General features: G+C 38.9%; 1 protein-coding gene across 2 annotated transcripts in view; it reads right to left on the reverse strand.

The window, feature by feature from the left end:
* The window catches only part of LOC149220103 (uncharacterized), a 507,923-nt gene that overhangs the window by 174,784 nt on the left and 307,834 nt on the right, over window positions 1-25,305 (reverse strand). Inside the window, exons 6-7 of one of the 2 annotated variants that reach the window (XM_089382725.1) lie at window positions 9,369-9,451; window positions 7,300-7,351 (exon numbers count right to left, since the gene is read on the reverse strand). The exons of the other annotated variant lie outside the window; for it this stretch is intronic. Coding sequence (XP_089238851.1) covers window positions 7,300-7,351; window positions 9,369-9,451 — 135 coding nt within the window. The remainder of the gene's footprint in view (window positions 1-7,299; window positions 7,352-9,368; window positions 9,452-25,305) is intronic. 2 annotated transcript variants of the gene reach the window in all.

The following is a 25,305-nucleotide window of genomic DNA, read 5'->3' on the forward strand; positions in this document are numbered from 1 at the left end:
GCTAGGGATATAACTGACCGGATAGAGGTGTATTTGGCAACTAGGGCGAAGGTCTCCTCATAACCTATCCCTTCTTTCTACGCATACCCCTTTGCCACAAACCTAGCCTTGTACTTTTCCACACTGTTGTCTGCAGCATACTTGATCTAGTAGATCCATCTAGAACCTACAACTGACCTGTCTTCAGGCCTTGGCACCACCTCCCAAACATCATTCGTCATTATAGAGCTATACTCTTCTACCATGGCATCTACCCACACCTGATGTTGTGTGGCCTCCTGAAAGCTGGAATATTTTGCAACTTGAGCCACCAATGCTTGGTATTTGTCAGGTTATATGCGTTGTCTTTCGTTCACCCTAGGAGTTCTAATAAACTCCTCTGCATCTCTCAATGTCTGATGAACCTCTCTGCTGGCTCAACCACTAGTGGTGGGAGGTTCAACCAACTCCTCCTCATCCTGCCTCTCTTGCTCCGCCTGCTGAGATCTCCCCAAATCCCTTGCACCTGAGGAAACACTGGTACTAGTCACTATACTCGATCCCTGTGACTATCCTCCTGCCGGTCCCTGCTGCTAGGCCTAAGGAGCTTTTGCTGACTGATTCTGATCACCTGCAGCATCTCACGAGATCTCCTAAAAGCTCGGTCCTCCATGAACTTCACGTCTCGTCTCACCACAATCTTCCTACTACTAGGAATGTAGATCTTGTATGCCTTTGAGGTTTCACTATACCCAAGGAGAAACCCCTTCTCTGCATTCTGATCCAATTTGGTAGGCTTTTCATTTGGCACATGGCAATCAGCAACGCTGCAAAGATCCTGAAGTGACTAACTTCTGGCTTCTTCCTTGTGAAGACCCCTTCTGGCGTTTTCTTCCCCAATGCTCTATGAGGAGTCCTATTTTGAATATACATTGTCGTGTTACATGCCTTTGCCCATAGAAACCTGGGCAAATCCTGGTCATATAACATAGCCTTTGCAACCCCAACTATGGTTTTGTTTTTCCACTCCACTACCCCATTCTGCTGTGGATTATATGGGGTTGTCCATTCTCTTCTGATGCCTTCCTTCGCACAAAAATCTATGAAGTCCTTATCAATATATTCTCCACCATTATCTGAGCGAAGCACCTTGATCTTCTTCCCTGTCGCATTCTCCACGAGAGCCTTAAACTCTTTAAAACGATCGAAGACCTCATCTTTGGTCTTCAAGAAGTAGATCTAGGTTTTCCTAGAATGGTCATCAATAAAGGTGACAAAGAATTCGGCACCGTTGAGAGCTCTAGTGGACATTGGGCCACAAATATCTGAATGTATAAGTCCTAACACACCATCTGCTCTGTTGTTAGCTCTTGGGAATGCTGCCTTAGCATACTTGCTAAGTACGTATCCTTTGCACACATCATCGTGTTCTGTGCCAAGTTCTAAAACCCCTGTTACTATTTCCTTGAGCATCTTATGTGCTCCATGGTGTAGATGTCCCATTCTCCTATGCCATAATTCATTCAGATCCTTCCCACCGCTATTGTCATTGCCTATCAGTGTCATTGGAGATTCAAGTTGCAACCTGTACAATATGTTGCTCCGAACTCCAATCTACCTTACCTTCATCCAACTTGTGTGTTTAATAAACACTCTCTTCCCTACGAAGTGGATATCATATCCCTTATCCTATAACTAGGATATTAAAATCAGGCTCATACCCAATCTTGGCACATGTAGTACATCTATAGTGCTAGTGCTTACTCCTGACTCCCTTTGAAAATCGATGGTACCTCTCCCTAATAAAGTAAACTTAGTTTTGTTTCCCATCATAATATGGAAGTCCATTTGCTCCTCCTTGTAGCTAGAGAAATATTCTTCAACCCATGTTATATGAGTTGACGCTCCACTGTCTATATACTAGATACCTGGTGAAGCTGAGCCTGATAAGTAAGCAAATTCATCCTCCAATCTAGAAGACAACTCTGAAGCTCCTTGAATATGAAATCGATCCATGGTCATACTATGTGTTATTCCTCTTCCCCTCCTAATGTTGATTTTGCTTTTGAAACCTACAACAAAACCATCTGCGTACAACAAGGAATCTGCTCAGCAAAAAAATTGAATTGTTGCAACTCCCTCTGCTTGCCAGAATCACTAATCTTGGAGATTCAAACTTTTTCTGCCTCTTGCACTGAAAAATTGAACTTCCCCAAGCAACTCAGCCTGCCTGGCAATGAACCGAACTGCCTCAAGAATTTCAGCCCGCTGCTCCTTCTGAGCAGCAAAATTCTTTCCTTCGCTTCTGAGCTTCCGATTGATCACTTAGGCTCTGATACCATGTGAAAATTTCATCTATTGCAACAACTAGAAATTATTCTCCTAACTGTAAATTAAATTATGCAGTTTATTTGCTACGACAAACAATGAATAAAATCACAACTGCAATTTTCACCATAAAAATATTGCAGAAAATAAAACACTGGAAACTGAGAAATTCTAGCACACACATAAGAATTTTGACACAGTTATTTTTGGACAATTGTCCTTGGAAAAACCCAATGTGGGAAAATCGATGCAGCAAATGAGGGTTTTATTATTATTCTTCAACAACAATTATAAGTACAATAATTTAGATGCTCTACTGGCAATCTAATATGAGGAAAATACTGGCAAAATTATTGTGAGAATTTTCTCTCACCCCACAACTAATTTTTGCCATCGAAATTTCCCCCCAACCACATGCTGAGCCTTTTGTGTCACCATCTGCGCAGTATTTGCGCAAAAAACTCTGGGGATTTAGGCCTTCCTCTCACTGCCTCTTCCCAGGACCGGAATATATCCTCCTAGAATGTTGCTAACTTCCTATACCACCTGCTACCTAAGTTACCGGATCCGGCCCTCTGGGGTACAGGATCCACGAATCCACAGATCTGATCCGGATTCAGATCCGGATTCGCCTAAATATGTCCAAGAACCGGCACGTGGCGTATTAATGTTTGTTAGAAACGGATGTTGAAATCTGGAAACGGATCCCGTGTCACTTTTCCGGATTTCTAAGTTTTTTGCCATGTTGTTTTTACTTTGTAGACATTCGTGGTGTCTGCGGGAATCACATTTGGGTCTCATGGGTCTCAGATAGACGTAGAGTAGATAGTTCCGCAGAGTTTTTTATTTTCTTCCTTGACACTGCAGAGAGCGAACGAACAGCGGACAAAAAAACCGAGCTTTCACCACGCTGCAAAATCTGTCCGAAATTACAAACTTTCATCGAACGGTTGATGGAAACGATGCAGAAATGCCAAGTTTCGGAGACAAGTCAGTCCAACATGAAATGGCTCTTGACTTAAAACTCGAAAGACGGCTAGTGGCGTCAAGATTCGAATGGAGGGAAGCCAGGGGGAAGTCGTCGCTGGCAGTGATTTTCGAACAAAATGTAATCAAAATAGACCTATATTTAACTCAGACCTATATTTTGACTTATAGATTGGGATTTTAACACATATTTTTTTTCTAAATTTTATTAATTAATTTAAAATTTAAAACGATATATAAAATTTATACAAATTTCAAATATATATATATATAATTTTAAATTTAGTTTTGTCTTAATAAACTTAAAATATAGGTATGTATTTTTTAAATTATATTGCTTTTTATTTATAATTTAGTTTTGACTTATAGATTGGAATTTGAACATATATTTTTTATTTTAAAATATATTTTTGTTCTAATTTTTATTGATTAATTTAAAATTTAAAATGACATATAAAATTTATACAAATTTAAATATACATATAGATATATAGATATAATTTTAAATTTAGTTTTGTCTTAATAATCTTAAAATATAGGTGTGTGGGCGTAAACTAATGATGGTGTTTTATGAATGCAAACTTAAAAAACAACAATTTGTTAATTTGAAGAGATAATTAAAGATGAACTTGAATATATGGTAAAAGTACAAAATGAATGAAAATGATTTAGTTTTAATATATGATCAGCCCTCTCTTAGCCAAGTTATATGGTAGTATGTTGGAAAAGAAGTTAAGCATATGGCTTGAAAGTGAAGGTAAGCGGGCTAAAGGCCAAGCAGGTTTCAGAAGGCATCACTCAACAACAGACCACCTTGTTACGCTTAGGATCATTGCGGAGGAATGTCGTAATGATAAATCCAATTTATTTTGTTGCTTTGTGGACTTTAGAAAGGCTTTCGATACGATTCCTAGATACAACCTTTGGAATAGATTAGAAGAGCTAAAGGTTCCTCTCGAGTTGAGAGTTTCCGCTATAAGGTTATATAAAAATGTATCAATATATAATTTTATTTACAAAAATTGAGTGTAACTATGAGAAATTTGATTTTTACTTATAGTATTTGTTTTCACATGCAAATATAATGCATATAGATTATATTCCCATCGATGCTAACTTTGAGTACGTGAGCAAAGGAATTTTGCTACAAAACATTTAGAATTGTAACGAATACCTCAATCACATTTTTCAAATTTATAATTTCAACTTTATATGTTTTATAAAATTATGATAGCCATTATATCTTTGAAATTGCTTGGACCTCTATGAGTAAAAGGTTCTTAAAGTTATCAAACAATTTGTAGGCCTCACTCTATACTAGTGCATAATATAATTTTTTTAAATGATTAAGACCAAAAAAAGGTTATAGAGAAGTAATTGAGGTATGCATTTTAACATTTTGATATGTCAAGTCAAAAATATATTAAGAAGTATATATTTTGTGTCTATTATTAATTTTATTATATTTTTTAATATTATTATATTTTTGTACTTGCCGTATCCGAATCTTGGATTTTCAAAAAACTAGCGAATTCGGATCTGGATCCGTATCCGTATCCGAATCCTGGTAACTTAGCCTGCTACTCACCCTCTAGCTCTATATTCTCTGATGAATCTCTGCCACTGAGAAAATCGAACTGCCTGGGCGACTGAGTATCTACACTAGTGTATTCTCCATCACCACATCGATCTCTTCTTATATCTCCCTGTTGGGACTCCAACGACCAAGATTAAATCTTAATAGATGGCACAGATCATTTTTGGATCGATCTATGTGATTTCTAGATGATTCTCACCTTATCTCACTTAATATTGATTAATTAACCATATTCCCTAAGTTTAGACTTAGGAAATATTTAAAAAATGATTAATAATCTAATTAAGACTCTTCTAGGTAGAATTCCATAAACAATTTATGGGTTTTCAAGATCTCATGTATTCTAGCCTCTCCACCAAATTTCGTAGCTAGAACATATCTCATGCTACAAAAACTAACATTCGGTCCAAACGATTTTTCGGTTTTTGTGGGTTTGGTGAGAGGAGACTCCAACTAATTTTACAAAAATTTTCAGACAGTTTTCGGGCCAAAATAGTACATTCTTATAGCAAGGCGTATCGCTGGTTAGCTGGGAAGTTCGCATCACTTTGTGGGTTCAGTTTTGGCTTGGAGTTGAGCCAAACCCTTTCTGGGTATTTCGGGGTTTTAGGAGAGGAACCTGTGGCTGCAATTTCGGATCGATCCGGGTATTATTGAGGGCAGAATTTCAGTTTCCTTCCAGCAGCAACTAACAGTTCTTCCTGGGCATGCACAATTCTTTCTAGGGGATCTTTCCAGCACTTGAGCATTGTATTCACACATGGGTTCTTTCCATAGCTTGCAGTAGCAAGCCCAGGTTCCATTTCTATCATTGTTGTACTCAGTTCTTCCAAATTAATACAATGGCTCAAATATTTGGTCCCATTTGTTGTGTTTACTGATTGCATCTTGTGTATTCAGTTTTATTTGTTGTAGCTTAGTTCATGCATCTGTTATTTACTGTATTTTTCTAGTTAGGAATATTACATAGGGTCCCAAAAATCTTTCCATAGAAAGATGCCCTTCTTACTTGTTTTGAGGGCTTTATGACATGAAATTTCAATGACAATGACCTTGAATCTTCCATCTCCTAATAGGGAAAGAGTTAGGTCCCAACCACACCTACCTAAGAATTTCCAATTCACAAACTTAGCCCCAAAGCCCATGTGAACTAGATGCTCATAAAAAGAAAGGAACCTCATACTTTGAAGTTTGAACTATTAGTTTGAGCAGTAATATTAGTCTATAAGGTCCCCATATGTTGAGTGTATGTTGATCCTGTTGAATCCTATACCTCAAAAGGACTTGCCAAGGAACCAATCTCTTCAAACACCTCGCAATCCATTTAACTACTCAAATTTTACCTAGAGAAACCACATCTATTAAGCCTAAACCACTTCTGCTTTTTGGAAGAAGACACATATCCCAAGGAACCATAGGTAACCCTCTCTCACCTCGTTGCTTGGCCCACAAGAACGCCCGTTAATATCTTTTACAGTCTAGTAAACTAAGTCCGCTAGGCAACCAACAAGAAACATAGTAAATGTGTGAAGTTTGTAGAATTCTGGGAATAACCGTCAATTTAGCAGCCAAAGGAAGATTCTTGAATTGCCAGTGGCAACCTCTGAAGACACCAATCCCACATATCCCCAGCGGAATTTCCTGAGCCAAATGGGATCCCTAAATAGCAAACAATCATCCCAGGACGGAAAAAATTCCAGGCACTTGGGATCCAACTTGGGGGCTCATCCATGCCAATAACCCAAAATTCTGTTTGATCACTCACTACTGCATTTGAAGCAGAAAATAAAACCTCTAAGCAATATATCGGAGAAATGGTTGTGTTGCGATATGATACATGGTATGTACAATTTTGGAGGCTGGGCTTCAATCCAAAAGACATCTATCAAGCTGACTGTCCACTATGGAATGAATTCCCGGGCCTTGCTGTAGACATGAGTCCATTGGTAGACATGTTTACTTAGAAAATTGATCATAAATTTATAATAATTATTAAATAGTATAATATAATTAGGTAAATCACATCAACCATTTATTGTCATCGTACCTCACCACATTTCCGTCCACATCATAATTTTCATAGTTCATAAATAAATTGTGCTAATAACTTTAGCAACAAAGATAGTAATATAACAAAAGTGAAGCGTAGTCATTTCATATTGTAATTTCCAGAATGAATATCTTTTCATTCGAAGAAAATGACAGCGCAAAATTACTAGACAAACAATCAGTAAGCAGAGTACTCCATCTGTTTATCTCGTAATTTTCTATGTATATAACATTTTTCAAAATTAAAACTACCAGAGAAACAAAAAACTAAATGAATGCAATAATGTCTCAAATTAGAATGACAATGTGCATAGATTTTATTTAGAATTATCGTTAGTTCGATGTAAGGTTCAACTCACAATAGTGTAAGACCAGTCCAAGCTTTCCAATACCTTTCTCTCTAATATGACTCTGCAAAAATCTTGAGTCAAGGAATGTGTAATGATGTTCAAAAGGAAACGAAATATAAAACCACACTTGTTACAAAAATTTTCATGTCTAATCTCTTTCTCAAGTTAATACTAGACGAAAACTTTGAATGGGCATTTCAACGGAACAACTAATAACCTGTAAGTAATGTTTTATAAAGAATTGGATAACCTACTATAGACAAAAGAAGTAAAGTAATCTTTTGAAAGGAATCTCACAAGGAAACTTGACAACCATACACGTAGGAAAGGACATAATCCCATGTGCAATACCCATAGGTTAGTGATCTGTAATGGGCTATGAAGATTTGCAAAATAAAAAAAAGATTCAGACTCTTTTCCAGGTTGGTTCTCTGCCTCACAAATCAAGTTTGTCCAAGTCAAACCCTTACAGAATCTAGTCGATTATCCCACTAATCCACCAAACCGACACAATAATACTACCCCAAACTTACAGAATCTAGTCGATTATCCCATTAATCCACCAAACCGACACAATAATACTACCCCAAACTTACAGAATCTAGTCGATTATCCCACTAATCCACCAAACCGACAAAATAATACTACCCAAACCCTGATGAAGTCCTGTGCCTCATCCTCAAAATCAAATGAATCTAGAGGAATTCCAAAAGGACTAAGGACACTGAGTTAAAGTTCTAAATAAAAGAGACAAAATGAAAATCGTGTACAGCCATGAACTAGCCCAACACTCACCTAACCTAATATTATGATACCAATAAAAATAACCTACTCCCAAAACGAAATAGGCAAACCAATGAAGAGAGAACCAAAGGAAAATAGGACCAGAGAAAAAGCAGTTGGGAAACGCAAGAGTAAACCAAAAAATAGCAGTGTAGATCATATAACATTCACACTTTACAGAGAAATATACGGGTAACAAACAACCAATCAGTGGACAGAAAGCAGGAAAATATCTCAACTGATTGAAAAGAACAGCAAAAGAAAATGCCAACTAATAGACTTCCAATGACATAGCTTCTTTCAAAACTAGGTTGCTTTTCATCTTACTTAGCATTGTGTTTATTTATCCTTTTTGTTGATATATACTATTCCACCCCGTGAACCTGGAAACCCAACTTTAAGGAAAATTGTCTACCCTAACCCACACTTACACCCTACCAAGCTTGGTAACGAAGAAAAAATATATTTTGGATTCCATATTGGATCCAAGTGCATGAAGCTGATGTCAAAAAGATGACTGCCTACAATGTAAAGTAAAAGCCATCAAAGAGGAAGAAGATATATTTCAGGCTTGATATCACATTCGCATGCCTTATCTAATGGATTATCATGTCAGCAGCTGCTTCTAATGTCATCAAATATAGCTTGAACATCATAGAGGTGCAATAGACAACCACCAGTTCAATGGGTGTAAGCTGTAACAGTTGACATGAGAGATTGTGAATAAGCCCCAGAGCCTGCTATCTTAATGCACCAGGATATATTTGTTTACTATCTATATCATTAGAGACATCTTATAATATCCATACAAATGAAATTGGATATTATTTTTCCACCCATAAATCTAGCCTGAATATTCAATATTGTAATTTTGCAATAAACATGTAAATTTCTTCAGAGGGGCTAAGTGATGTTTCCTAAACTTTCTGGAAGTAAACTGTGTTTAAGTTTATGAAACATCCAACATTTTAAGTGAACACTCCACCCATCACCAGGGATAAAAAACATTGTAATAATGAAACAAATGAGTGCTGGTGGTAAGATTTAAAGGGAGAAAATTTAATAGATAACTGTTGGAACAAAAGATTAATATTAATTTTAATATAAAATCATTGTAAAATAAGATCAAATTAACGAAAAACAAGTCAAATAGCCAAAGAATGGAGGTACTTGGTGATTAAAGAGGATAAATTATCCTTTAAGGTCAAAGTACCCAATAACAATAGGAAACAATCAATTCTACTTCAGAAATAGCAGAGCATACTTTTGTGTAAGAGCAGACTACATAAGGATACAATTGGATTGCACTTATTAGTGCACCAAAAACACCAAGCATTGCAAAAGCCTCAACACGATCTCGCTTCTTTACACACAACTCCTGAAAAAAAAAAATTTACTTGAACTTCACATGGAAACACTTCCAAAGGACACCTGGTATGCTATGGATATTTGGCAATAAATAGCTGCACAGAATACATTCATTGTGACAATACTATGTATCTTCTTGATCTAGGAATTGACCCGTGGAATAGAAATCTTAATAGTCTAATGAGAATGATGATTGGCATGTATAACATGTGAGTTTCTACAAGATATATATATATGTGGGTATATTCAACCAAAAGCTATGGCATTCATTTATTGCATAATTCATTCATTACCAGTCTACCCATTGGGTATAGACAACTATTTTATGCAATTATCAAGGAAATTCAAACATGCCAATCTATGATTATTCAGCATACTTAGTATCATTATTTACTAGCATTGCATCTAAATTTATCCACATGCATTAGGAAATCGTTTCTCCAAATTGTGCACATCCTAAAAAGAATTAAACGATGACACTGAGTAACCATTGACAAATATCATCAATTTATCCAGCATTCTATAACTTTATGTAATATATAATTACTGGAAACAAATAGATATATTTTCGTATGGCCAAAAATGACCAACAGAACTATGAGAAATAAATATTCAACTAGATTTGGAGGCAGAAGGAGACTGTTAGAAAATCAGAAAGGTAGAAAGATTTTCTTTATGTTGATAGTAACTTTTGATATTCTTGTTTTTCTTACGTTCCTCTTTTATCTTCATTTCATAAAGCAATTATCAAAACAGTAGCACAAAGATCGCAGACACCAGATATAGGTGGACAGCTAGGGAAAAACCCCTATCTAGGGGAAAATCCCTATCTAGGGGAAAACCCAGTCAACAACTCTTCCTTAATAACTTCCTGAGATAATCTAAGACACTAACAGACTTCCTCCACACCAAGTCAGCCTTTTCTTCCTTTTGTAGATGATAACCTTTTCAACAATAACTTCGACCTAGCAGCACCAACTTGTAGCAGCAACAAAACTTCAATCCAGCAACAACTTTGACCCAGGAGTTAGCCTAGCAACAACTCCAACCCAATAGTTAGCCCAGCAACAACTTTGACCCAACAATAGCACTTCGATCCTCCAGTAGTAGACCAAAAAATCCATACGTGTGAGAGAGAGATGACCCAAAAACTTTGATCTTGATCTTTCCAACACTTCTCCTTCTCTTGGAATTTCGCACTTTTCTGCCTCCTCTTGGATATCGAACTTGTGAGTGAAGTACCTTCAAATGAATTTGAACTGCTTGTATATATAGGCTTCTGGTGAGGTCAAATTACCCAGTTTGAGGCCGAATTTGTGTGGAGGTGACAAATACCTTATTTGACTCAATAATAAATCTTTTTACATGATTCAAAAGCCCAAGAAGGGTCTCTTTTAATGGAAAATGACTCTAATGAATTAGAATAAATCCTAGAAGTCCTCAATGGAGAATTTGACCTAAAACATGATGACCGAATCATGAAACCCATGCTTTAATAAGTCATAATAATAATAATAATAATTTATTTTTCATTGTTTTGATATATACATTTCATTGTGACTCAAATACGATTATGAAGACCAAACCTAGTTACATTCTTCAACATTCCCTCTTAACTGGGGAGGTATTCACAAGTACATGGAAGATCTCAAAACACATGAACCATGAAGAGTTTAGGCACTTACGTTGCCACAGACTAGATTCTTGACCAAGGCAATCTATCCAGGTGGGACTAAGATGGACTAAAGCTTTCAGCCTCCCTAGGTACCATCAAGCTTACTTGCTAACCATCAACCCAGGGATCTAGGTGTGTAATCCAAGGTCAAAGCTCTATGACCAACGCCACCCTCCCTACTACTTCAGGAACTAGACATCAACACATATGTCATCCAGATTTCCTCCTAGGCATTATACGCACTCAATGCCTCAACATATCAAATCTCTCTAACCTCAAGCATGCTTTTTCAAAAACCTTGAGAGATTTACCTGAATAGTCACAACCCCAATCAGTAACAACTTTTCAAATACTCATGAGTAAACACAAAGCTTCAGGGTCTTCTGACTTTCTTGATGTTGCCTCACAAATAGGACTTCGAGGCTTCTCAAATAAATCTAGACAAAGGTTTCCTCAATCATTCAGTTTCCTTTCCTACTTCTCATGCGGCAACATACAACATGTTTTCCTTCCACCTCAATATTCATTCTCCAATTTTCTTCTTCAAGGTATCCATCATGACTATAATATGCCCTCCCTCTCAACTTAGGAGATATCCTTCCTTATATGTAGGCTCCTTCTTAACTTAGGGAGATCAACTTCTTTCTACAACATAGGAGAATCTTTCATGGCTTCCATCCTTCTTATCAGAGCCATCTTGATCATCATCATTTCATATAACTTCCTTTATCATGCTTATCAATCAAATCAACTTTGCTTACGAACATCTTCATTATCTTGAAAATTATGTACCTACACAACTTAGATAGCAAGTACAACCAAGTACATATATAGAAGCATGAACTTAACCATATCAGAATCATATAGTAATGGAAGCATTAGACTTTAGACAACAAATACCTAAACTTAGTTAGGTTCACAAACAACAAGAGACACACACTTTTATATTTCAATTCCTTTTGCTCTGGTTAGGTTATAACCCCTAGATCACATTAGTAACTCAATCGAGATATCAGTGTCATTATATCTAAGGTCTCAATATTTCTTCCAGGGATATGACATACCCTACTATAATATATTGCAAATCCTAGAAGCAATTCAAACAAGTACATTGACAATGCATCTAAAAAATTTATATGTTAGACTTCTACTAGGATTCAATGTAAACCCTAGATTCTATGCATGAGACACTTAGCCTTAGATGACAACAATCAAAACCAATCACAACACAATCTAAGGTTTCAACTCAATGACCAACTTCTACTAGGGTTTGTTGTCAACCCTAGATTTTATCATAATGGAAACAATATCACCATATCCTAGAATATTCAAACTTTTGTTGAGGCTTAGTTACAAACCCTAGAACTTTATGAACATCAACAATTTTGGTTAGCACATATATCTAGGATTTCATAATCATGCACAAGCATATCACAACAATATCCATTGGGGAAACCCAAGACACAAACATCAATACATTTAAAGTTAGACATATAACAATCTTGATTAGGCTAGGGTTTTGATCAGACATACATACACCTAGGGTTTCATTCCTAGGATATTACTCTAGATACAAAAGGGTTTTACTCATAAACCCTAGTTTACCAAAACCTCAAGGTCTAGGAACACATTACCATCCAGCCCTAAAGGACTAGGGTTTCCATAACAATACTAAAACATTATCATCAAAACCCCAAACATCAAAAGAATAGTATTTTCTATATTTCATTAGTAACCCTAAGTAGACTAGGGTTTATCACATTAACATTGGCATACCCTTAGGTTAGGGTTTTACAGAGAACCTTTTAGGGTTCCACAAACATAATGTTTTTAATGAGGGTAGATTTAATCTAATGATTAATCTCCAAACAAGAATCTCTATGATTCAAAGTTTCTAGACATAACACTTGTTAGTAGATTCCTTAAAATGAATGAGTATACCTTTATAATGAAGAGAAACAAAACTTATAGTCTAAGACATACCTTTGAGTTGTTTTTCTATACAATACCTTAAAGGACATTAATTCCAATGCTTTGTCTTGTAAGATCTTCTCCATAGCCCTAGAGCATATCAGCATGCTTTTCCTAAACAAGGAAAATGTAAAAAGAAATGTTATTAGCATCTAGTGTAAACACATGTAGATAAGAAAAGGAAAACCAACTATAAAATATAATACATGGAGTAAGATACTTATCTTTGGAAAATGGTGAGGGCTCCCTCTTAATCCAATCTCTAGGGATACCTATAAATTTAACAAAACAATTCAACAATGTTTTTCCAAAGAATGTTAAACATATAAGTTCTAGAAATTAAAATACAAAACAATTCAAAAGCTTAGAGTGGAAGGATAGAGTCCCTAAGAATCCCTAGCAAATAAGTCTTTGACTTCAGATTCTTCCTTTTTGTTCTTCTTTGGAGGTCCTTCATCAGCAACATTTACATATTCCCTTTTTCTCTTCTTTTATCTTGGATTCTCAGGACAATCACTTTTATAGTGACCCATCTTGTGACAGTTGTAGCATTCAATTTTGGATATGTCTATCTTCCTTTTAGGTCCTTTAAACTTCTTGAATGATCCTTTGTTCTTGTGATGAGTGGAGTAGGCATTTGAAACTTTTTCTTCTTCATTTTCCTTATTGCTTACTAGAGAAATTCTGACTTCATCCTGATTGCATGCATTCCATAATTGTTTGAATGTAGGAGTCTCCTTCCAGTTGTTGAGACCTGATGAGAAGGCACTCCATGATGTTGGTAAACCTAGAAGTGTAGTGATTACAAGTTATTTCTCTGGTACTATCTTATCAATTGCCTGGAGTTTATCTCTTAATCTGGCTATTCTCAGAAAGAAAGATACCATGATGCCTTCCTTTGTCATCTTTATAGATCTTAGTTCATTTTTAAGACTTTCTATTTGACCAAGATTCTTAATAGTGAATAATTGTGATAATGCCTCATACATCTCTTGAGTAGAGTCTACGTTGGATATATAGGGGATGAGTTTATCCTTTATTCCATCCACCATTAGTGTCATGGCCAATATTTTTGTTTCCTTGAATTTTTCCTTTTCTGCATCACTTGACTCATTTGTAGGCTTCTTCACCTTTCCTTTGACTAGATCCTAAACATTATTCTTTTCGAGGATGAGGTCTATCCTCTTCTTCCAAGCCCTATAGTTAGATGCTCCTTCTAGTTTGTTTTCACCCTTCATTGAGTTAGACATTGTCCTTGAAGATGATAGACTTGAATTCTTATATGATCCTTTTGATTACCCTTATTCAAAGCTTCTTAGAACTCCTTATTCTTCTTTCAATAGATCTTTGAGTTGCCTTTTTCCCTTTTTCACCTTAGCTCTGAAACCATGTTAGAAAATCACAAAGGCAGAAATATTTTCTTTATGTTGATAGTAACTTGTGATATTCTTATGTTTTTCTTATGTTCCTCTTTTATCTTCAGTTCATCAAGCAATTATCAAAACAATAGCACAAAGATCACAAACACCAGATATAGGCAGACAGCCAGGGAAAAACCCCTATCTAGGGGAAAACCCAATCAACAACTCTTCCTTAATAACTTCCTGAGATAATCCAAGACTCTAACAGACTTCCTCCACACCAAGTCAGCCTTTTCTTCCTTTTGTAGATGATAACCTTTTCAAAAATAACTTTGACCTAGCAGCACCAACTTGTAGCAGCAACAGAACTTCAATATAGCAACAACTTCAACCCAGCATTTAGCCTAGCAACAACTTCGACCCAGCAACAACACTTCAATCCTCTAGTAATAGACCAAAAAATCCACACATGTGAGAGAGATATGACCCAAAAACTTTGATCTTGATCTTTCTAGCACTTCTCCTTTTCTTCTTGGAATTTTGCACTTTTTTTGCCTCCTTCTCTTGGATATCGAACTTGTGAGTGAGATATCTCCAAATGAATTTGAACTACCTGTATATATAGGCTTCTGGTGAGGTCGAATTACCCAGTTTGAGGCCGACTTGGTGTGGAGGTGACAAATACCTTATTTGACTCAATAATAAATCTTTTTACATGATTCAAAAGCCCAAGAAGGGTCTCTTTTAATGGACAATGACTCTAATGACTCAGAATAAATCCTAGAAGTCCTCAAAGGGGACTTTGACCTAAAATGTGATGACCGAATCATGAAACCCATGCTTTAATAAGTCATAATAATAATAATTTCTTTTTCATTATTTTGATAAATACATTTCATTGTGACTCAAATACAATTATGAGAAACGAACCTAGTTGTATCCTTCAACAGAGACAAGGGTCCTATACCCACCATTTGCTAATCTAGTAAGTAAAATTGAAGGGAAAGAATACAACGAAAATAAACAAAATCATACTCTAACATTGTAGTAGAGGGTTACACAAGAACAAATTTTTTGCCATCGAGAAAAGGAAATCTCAATCAGAATTGTCCTCTACAAGGACTAAGTTGGCACTAAAAGTAAGATAACAGCGTTGTTACACCTTATGTTGAAATGAGTGGTAAATGGTCATGTGCAGATTGATGGGATCATTTTAGGCTTCAAAAGTTTGGAATGTTATTGGAGGTTGCTTTAGGGGTGTATATTTTTCTTCATAGATCGTCATCATGGTGGTCACCTAGCCACATCCTAGTCATTGTCTCTTAGTGTTGCATGTTTGTCCTCTAATATGGTGATGCATTTACCTAGTTCCATTCATATCCATGTAATTTCCGTAGTTTTACCTAGGCAAATTGTCCATTGTGAGTGTTATCACAAAATCTAGTAGCCCTACTACAAAGCCTCACTAGGCAACGTAGGTTTTATGGCAACAAAATGATTAGCCACCATTGTCACCTCAATGGACTCTCTCCTTCTATTCCTGTGGTTGGATATTATCCCCAAAATGGAGTCTTCCTTGGAAAGACTTAGAGATTAGATGAATAGAGTTCCAATCCAAATGGCTCTCTAGGGATCTTGCAATTAAGTCACCTAAAAAAGTCTTCAATAAAAGAGGGCTCAAGGATGATTGTAGTCTAATGGTTATGGAATAAGGTACACGAAAAGCCTTGGAGGCAAAGATAAGAGTTACAAATGTTTGGTTACACTTTCCACCAACCCCAATAAACTAAAGGAAGGCTGTTATAAACTAGGATTTTTAAGTGTACAGATTTACAGCATGCAATAGCATATAACAAGAAAGAAATAGCCTCTAAATGATAAAATCAACAAAGGACTAAGGACTATCAAATAGGTAAACAACGGATAGGTCAAATTTAAGTTTTTAATTACTGAAAATGCATGTAACAACAATAAATATCTAGACATCAGCCCTATTTTTATGGGTAAAACATGCAATTAATGCTATATTTTGCCTTTTTTAATATGTTAAATGAAATTCCTACAAACAAAACAATAACATAGAGATGTAAAATTGCCTTAACATGTAGATTTAGACCAAATGCTAACCCTAGTTACCAAGAAGTAAGGAAAAGAGATAAATTTTACAAGGAAATCCCACAATTAGACTAGTGCCTCTATTCGATTAAGCTATGGAGTCAAAGAGGGCAAGGTCAACAATCGAAGGACTTGGATGAAGAGGGTGGAAGACTAAATATCTTCTCGTAGAAACCCTATCAACTTGTTGCAGTAGGATATTTAAGTTCAAAGGGTGCATGCAACAAGTTCCTTTGATGGATTTTTGAATGACAAATTTTGCATAACATGTAGAAACAAGATTTCATGAAATATTTTGAACTTTTTAATATGGCACAATAGAAACCCTAATTTCAGAAAATAGCATGCAAAATGGAAGAAAAATGACAACAAACTTACACTATTCAATCAAGGACCACTTCATCAATCCAAATATAGTCTCTCCATGCAAAAATATCCCTCCCAAGACAATTCACTCCATCATTCATCCATATCAACCAAGAGAAAAACACAAGAATGCTAGTGTGCACTCACTCAAGAGAAGACAAGATGAGTGTGTTTGATGATGAACAAGTGAAAGTGACTTACCTCTATTTATATGAGGGCAACCAAGTCACTTTTCACTAATTTACAACAAAAATCTCTAAAAGTTGGCTTGAACCATTCAACTAGGCCTAGAGGTCACAAGCCGAATTAAGTTAGCTTTACAAAATGACAAAACATAGGAAATATGTCATAATTTCTCCACACATGTGGGAGGAAAAGCTCTCCAGCATGATGTCATCCTCCCAAAATAGGCATCTCCATCAAGAAAGTGAGAAAGTTGGTATAATAGTGCTCCTTGCTCCAAGTGATATCACCAAAATGCGTGGGTACATCTCCTCCACCAAGACGACATCATCAAGAAGGATCACGTCACCCTGCTAGGGCATGCATGGGTGATGTAGTAGCCCTAGGATCAAGCGTTAGCATCAAAATAGGGTGTGCTAGCCCTCCCAAATCACCTAAAGTGGTCTCCATCATTCATCTAGGCTGTGGAATAGGGCAATTTCATCAAACAAGTGCAAGCCCAGAGGAGTCCTGGGTCCATCTAGGCACATCATTAATCAAGCCAACGCCTTGGCTTCTTGGCTCAGCATTTCAACATCTAGAGGTGTACCAAGGGGAATACAACCATGTGGGGGATCCTCAAAGCCCAATGTTCATCTCATGAATGGCAATGTTGATGCTACAGTGTCATATGTGCTCTCAAAACTGGAATAGACATCCTTTTCATTAGGCTAGAAAGGCGCCAAGCCATCCCTTAAGGGATCTTTGTTGCATGAATGGTGAACCACCTGAAACACAATCTCAAGATCAAGTGACATCAACATCATTAGGGACAAAAAGAATTTAAGTATCACAGTGGACCATGTTCAATGTTAGGGGCACAAAAATACTTCACATAAACCTTGCCTTCAAATATCTTTTTAGCTCATGATTTGCAGGCAAGTTACCATTCTTATGTTAAGGATGGTTATGTAATTACCCATATTAGGAGCTTCCATCCCCTAAGGGGAAGGACATTGCATAGGTAAACCCAGCAATCCATAGATGCATGTGACAAATGTGGCCATGCAATACTCAAGACTTCAAGGCCAATGGCCATAACAATGGTATCAGCTAAAGGAGGTCCAACATATTGAGTATAATTATGACAAGAGGGAGAAATCATGGTTTTCCATCTATTATGGCTATGGTACCATAGGATATATCCATTTGCAAATGCCCACCAACAAAGGCTGACCAATTCCTTGATAAAATCATGCATTATGCATCGGGGACATCAATGATGTGAAAAGTCCTTGAATGCAACAACTAGATATTTATCTTCTAACTGTTAGCAGTTTATTTGTATTCTAAATAAATTATTTGGCAAATAATGATAAATTCCCTGATGCATTATTCACAACAAAAACGTTGTGGAAATATAAAATATGGAATTGAGAAATAGATGCACACACACAAAAATTGACACCGTTGTTTTTCAGACAATTTTCCTTGGAAAAACCCTTAAGGGAAAACCAGTACAACAGATGAGGGTTTTATTATTATGCAACAATTTGAGATATATATTACAACTGGTTTCCTAACTAGCAATCCTCTAGCTATATACTGGAAAAATATTTGGAAGACACCCTTGTCTCTCTCTGAAACTGATTTGACCCCTCTCCCATCAACTTGCACTCCCCAAGCTATTCGCACTGCCTATGGTAAATGTGCATTGTTTCTCAAGATAAATTTTTACAACCTCGAAAATGCCTCCAGGTGAGACGTCTAGTCTCCATCTGCCATTGAAATCCACTTGCTTTGCCTCCAAGACACTGATCCAGCAATTGGAAACTGAAACAAGTTCTTCCGACAACTTGCACTGGGTGAACTGGCTAATTCGCACTGATGTATTTGACCTCCTTTGAAGATAATTCAGCCTCCCTCTTTCCTATCTCCTGGAAACTGGAAATACTAAGGAAAAATTATTTCAGAACCTCTGTTCCCAAATCTCTGTTGCTCCCTCTCTCCGATGCTTTCCCTAGCTTTAACTGCGCCTTTGCTGAATACCTGCAACTGGGTAGTTGAACTTTGTAACTGTGTCTTCTACAACCCCTTCAACCTGCTCTTATAATCTCTCGTTGGAGTCTCAATGGCCATGATTAGCTCTCAACCAATGGCTAAGATCAATTTGACTTCATCAATAGAAGCCTCTAGAGAAAAATCGATCTACCTTAATTAATTCACTTTAATTTACCACTTTTCCTAAGTTAGACTTAGGAAATATTTTAATTATGGAAAATTAATTTAATTAAGGTGTTTATGAGTCTTATCTCGCGAAACCTTTTCTGGGTTTTAGAGATTTCATGTTCCTTAGACTCTTAGACACAATCTGAGACTATAACACCTGTCCGTTGTTATCATAAATTAACACTCCCTCTTAGCGAGGAAGGTGTTTTCCACTATACCCATTTGTTCTCTGAAGTAGACGAACTTAGTTCTCCCTTGAGCCTTCATGAGTATAGCAGCCACTTGCTGGTCTGTGGGAACATGTTATAGCCGAACTGATCCACATTGTTGATGTCTGACATCTATGATACCTCCTTCCTTCACATCTTCAAACTGATCTAGCTCCCTATCACTAGAAATCACTGTGAAGAAAATAGTCATTGTCCACCATGCTACTACGCATACTCTGATCTCACATCGCTGATGCTTCTGCACTAGAGTGTCTCTGGCTGGAACTGCGCCTTTCCTACTGCAACTGGACAATTCGCACTGTCTCTCTCCTACTCTGCACTATTGTTATCACTACACTTGCATGTACTGATCCAATCATAACCTAAAGATCAAACTTCCATAGGGCTGATTCCTCTGAAGCTAGACTCCCTCTGAGTCTCTAACTCATATAGATCCATTGAATCGCTGCAATTGGCTCTGCAACTGTCCCTTGAGTCTTTGATTGTGCCACCGTGGATCTGCATTGTCTCTCAAGTATTTGACTGTGCCTTGCTGAAACTTTGATCCTCTTGCTACTTCTTCTCTTTGGGCTCCAGTAGAAAAGGTATTGATCCATGAGAAGAATGATAAGCAACTAGGTTTTATCTACTAATCAAGTCCTTCTGACTACGATCTATATCTCCTTGTTGTTCCTCCCTCGGATCCTACCCAATCTTGGCATACTGAAATATCATACTCCTCCTCCATCTAAGGATAACTCTGCAAACATAGCGAACTCATCCTCCAACCTGGCAGACAAGTCATCAATCTTTGTCGAATTTGTTGTCTACTTCCCCTGCTTGTCCTTTTTCCAATTCGGACACTGTCTGATGTAATGACCAAACTCACCACATCCAAAGCACTTGACCTTCGACAAGTCCTTCTTCTTCTCTCCTTTCGATCCTTGTCCCTGACCAGGAATTTTCTTTGCTTTTCCTTTCCCTGAAAAGGCTATGTTCTCTTCCTCCTTCTCCACCTTCAATCCCTTGCCACTACTACTGGTAGTACCTTCTACGAGACTGAGCCTCAGCTCCTCCTAAGAGAAGTCACTCCATAAGCGCTCCCAACTAGGAAGTGTGTCTTTCCCAGAAATTACTTGGACGAATGTACGCCACTCCTTAGAAAACATGTTGAGTGCTCTGCACACCAACTCACTATCAGATGGTTTCTCCCCAACAGTTGCAAGTTCATCTCTGGCACCCTAAATTCTGGTGAGATAGGATTTAATGTTCTCGCCCTTCTGCATTTTGACCGTCCTTAGCTTCTCCTCGACAATCATTTTCCGATTCTCAGATGGATCCTGGTACAATTTGGTGATGGCATCCCACATTTCCTTTGTTGTTTTATTATTTGTAATATGCGGGACGATGTGATCCTGAAATTTGTCTAGGACCATCCTCTTCGCCTTGGCCATGTCCCTCCTGTAATCATGTAACTGGATGGGATTTTTCAGTATAGCTATAACTGTTGTAAAGGAATTGCATCCTGGCCTCCCAGATGCCAAAGTTGGAGGCTCCGTCCAACTTGTCCTAATCTCTAAGTCTTGTTGTGGCCATCTCCGTGAAAGTCAAATATACTGGAGAACTATATGCTAGGAAATATCCTTCTCCTTCTAGCAAATTAACTCTGTCTACTCCCTACTACTCGCACTCTTGTTTGCAACTAGATCCTGCAACCCACACTAGACTGTGCAGTGTTTCCCTAGGACTTCAATCTTGCCTCCACATACCCTTTCTGGCATTGTCACTTCCTACTACTGAACACTGAAGTTTCTCACTATACCTCTGATCTAGTACTGGCACGCGACCTGCAACCTCTATAACACACACTAGCTGACTTTGTAACTCGAACTGGCAATCGAACTACCTACAAATGGTCTCTTCTACAGGAAATCACGATCTCCTTTCCTATTGCTGGAAAAACTAGAAACCCTCTGAGAACTTTTTTGGAAATTCTATTTCAGTATGCTTTTCTCTTCCTTTCCCTATGCTGATCTGCAACTGTAAAAACTATTGCTACAAAATCACTATGCTATATCTGCTCTATGAATTCACTGCTCTACTCACTGAAACCCCTTTACAATAATCCTACTGCCTGTTTCTTCTGCTCTTGAGGCAAATCAAACTTTTCCTCCACCCTGGACTGGAAATTGAATTTTTTCCTCCAGCGATTCACACTGTCTGGATGGCCTACGCAGATCTGGAACTTGTGCTTCAGATCTCCCTCTGAATTTGCACAAATCTCGCTTCCTTTGCTTCTAGAGCCTCTTATCCAATCTTTTTTGCTCTGATACCTTGTAATATTCCTAATTAGCCATGGCTAATTGGAATATTCGATTTTGCTCAATTTTGCCTTCTATAGTTATTTATAAATAAAAGGGTGAGGAAAGGGGGACATAACTCACTTTATGAATAAAGTCACTAACTAGTAGCACAACGTTGTAACTTAAAAGGGGAGCCAAGGGGGCCCAAGGACCACGTAGAGAAGGGGCCCACATAGACACTTGGAGGGACTGTGCAAATGGAGAAGGAACACGTGGCAAGAGAGAGGCTATGTTGGAGGAGGTGGGCCTTAGGATTTTGAGAGAGGCCAACGCTATAAAGGAGAGAGGAGCCTCCTCATTTTGGATCGCATTTGAGCTAGTCACTTTGACTTAGAGCACGCTGGCTGTTTAGCCTGTCTACAGCACTATTTAGTGCATCGAGTGTCTCCGTTCGGAGATCTCACCCTTAGCCCCAGGGGACTTCGAGTGCTTGCTCGGGCAAGGTAGTTTCAGAAGTATTTTTTAGGATGAGCGATTTCTGGAGTTGAGGGGGAGCTAAGCATTTTGATGACTGTGCAGTCTTGAGAGGGGAGGATGTAGTCTCTTTGGGTAGAAGCTATGGATTGGGGGTTTGTGGAGGATTTGAGCTTGGAGATTGAGCAAGGGATTAGCCCTTGCATATTGGAGGATTTTGGCAGAGTTTCGGGTAGGGTTTTGGAGGATTCTCTTCAGGAGCAGCGCAGAGCCTTGAGGGATTGTGTAGATCCCCAAGGGGGTGATTTTCGGGGGTTAGCTATTTTAGAAAAGCTTTCTGGGTTTCTGGGTTTATTGAGCAGAGGCTGATTCTAGAGTTTCAGCATTTTCTGAGGAGGGGAACAACCCCAAATCCTCATTTGATTCCAGCAGCACAACAGTTCTCCAGCAGTTTGGACGCAGTTCAAAGAGAGGCCATTTCCTTACCATTCTGAGTGTATTTCTTCACTTGCCTTGTGCAAGTCGAGGTGCTACCTGTCTGATCACCTCTTGTGCTCTTTCTATTACTCAGTATAATAAAATGGCTTAGCATTTCTCTCTGCATTTCTCGAGTATCTGCTTATATTCCATGTATACATTATTGTATGTTGCACTACTGTTATTTTTGTTTTATCTCTTTGAGCACCCCGGCTACTATATTGCTTGTGTTTGAGGGATACCCCTAATAGGGGATATTACAGTGGTATCAGAGCATAGATCTGGCTCAGCTTGTGGAGCTAGCAGTCTATGACACCGAGGGAGAAGCCCTACATCTGTTACAGAGGTAGGAAATACAAAGATATTGAGCGTAGGTTGGAGAACACCTACGGAGAGGGAGATTGTGTTCGGGTGGTGGACACAGAACAGGAGGAGCCTGTGGTGAACACAGAACAGGAGGAGCCTGTGGTGGACGCAGAGTAGGAGGATCCGATGGCAGATGATGACGGGAAGAAATTTGCAGACATGCTCCTCAAATCAGTGCAGGATCTATCAAGGCAGATCGAGGTGATGGGGCAGAGATTCACGACAATGGAGGCTAGACAGCGTGAGAGCCCACGGGTTTTCCAGGTTGGTAAGGGATCGGGTGAATCTCACCATTTGCCAGAGCAGGATGCCACTCAGCATGATACTACTCAGCAGGTGGCCTCGCATGTCCCTACACGCTCTACCATGCCCACTTTCCTAGGAGTAGACACGGTGCCAGAGTCCAGCAGGAGGCAGAGCCCGGTCATATGGGCGATTATTTTGCAGAGTACCAGGCCTATGGGCAGAGTTCAGGGATGCTCTCTCATTCAGAGACTTTGTTCAGCTCCAGTGGAATAGTAGACCCCGCGACCATCACAGAGGATACTGGCATTATCATGATGGAGACACCCATCGCACAGCTAGTAGATTTCACTTGCCTACGTTTGATGGCTCATCAAACAGTTCGGCAAAGTCTTGGGTGGAGAAGTTGGACATCTATTTCCAGCTTAACTAGATGTCGGAGATAGAGGCCATCAAGGTGGCGAAATTACATTTGGATGGTGAGGCCTAGGACTGGTGGTTCCATGGGTTGGTTACACTCGGACACTCCACAGTGACGACATACGCCGAGTTCACCAGGAGACTGATGGAGAGGTTTGACCGGAGGGATCCGAAACAACAATTTGTTGAGCTAACGAGGCTCAAACAGATCGGGAACCCAGAGACCTACATTGTAGACTTCTTGAGGGTTTCAGTGATGGTGCCAGATCTATTGGCGGCACGGAGGATCTACATGTTTGTTGAGGGGTTAGCAGAGCCACTTCGGGGTCTAGTCAGATCCACTAGACCAGCCACACTCCAGGATGCTATTAGCAGGACCCGGGACTTATAGGATGCCTTACCCAAGACCTGGACACCTTACCCCCAGAGACAGGCTTTCCAGCCTAAGGGGAAGGATGTGAGGATTCCGCCTCCAAAGGGGAATCCAGGACGAGCACAGATCTATGATGATGCCAGGAGGAAGCTGAAGAAGAAGCAGTTGTGCTTTACCTGTCAAGAGCTGTGGGCACCAAGACATAGATGTGCTACTGGCAAAGCACATTTTATCGAGGTCTTCTCCGAGAGCAGCAGGGAAGAGGATGAGGAGGATGATGTGGAGGTAGGAGATAGTCATGCCGCGCAGGATCCTTTGCCACCTCCACCACCAGCAGCAGGTGGTGCAGCTTTTGCACCTACCAGAGGGGCCCTTGCAGCATTGCGAGGAGTTCCCAAGTATTTGACACTGCGCGTACGGGGGACAGTACGTGGCCAGCGAGTATCAGTTTTGGTTGACAGTGGGCCAACCCACAACTTCATCGATGCACAGATGGTTGAGCGGAGAGGTATACAGACTGAGATCTTTGATGGCTTTTCAGTTTTGGTCCCAGGAGATCAAACCATGGTGTGTGCTCGTTATGTTCCAGAGTTATCAGGGATGATGGGCACCTACACACTGACTGGCCACTTTTTCGTGGTCGATATTCCGGACACCAACATGATACTAGAAGTTCAGTGGCTTATCACTCTAGGGAAGGTCACGATAGATTGGAAGGCCCTAGAGATGGAGTGGGATGATGAGAAGACAGGGAACATGAGAAGATACGGGGACAGCACACATATCCGCCTCAGACTGTTTCTGCTCATCGGATGGAGGCAGTCTTCTAGAAGGGAGACGTAGAGTAGGCAGTGGAGTTGCATGCATCAGAGGCAGGGATGACAGGGCAGACGGTGCACCCAGAGATACATACCATCCTTGACCAGTATGCCACAGTGTTTGGGGAGATTCCGCCGGGACAGCCATCGGACCGGGGGTTTGAGCACACCATTGAGCTTGAGTAGGGCATACAGGCAGTGATTACTACCCCCTATAGGCATCCCAAGGCCTATCGGGATGAGACTGAGCGGGCCATTCAGGAGTTGCTGGCTCCTGGGCACATTCGACCAAGCAAGAGTCC

Source organism: Pinus tabuliformis, chromosome Q (genome assembly GCF_031772625.1).
Source record: "Pinus tabuliformis cultivar Carrire ecotype Pingquan chromosome Q, CPIR1, whole genome shotgun sequence".
Classification (NCBI taxonomy): domain Eukaryota; kingdom Viridiplantae; phylum Streptophyta; class Pinopsida; order Pinales; family Pinaceae; genus Pinus; species Pinus tabuliformis.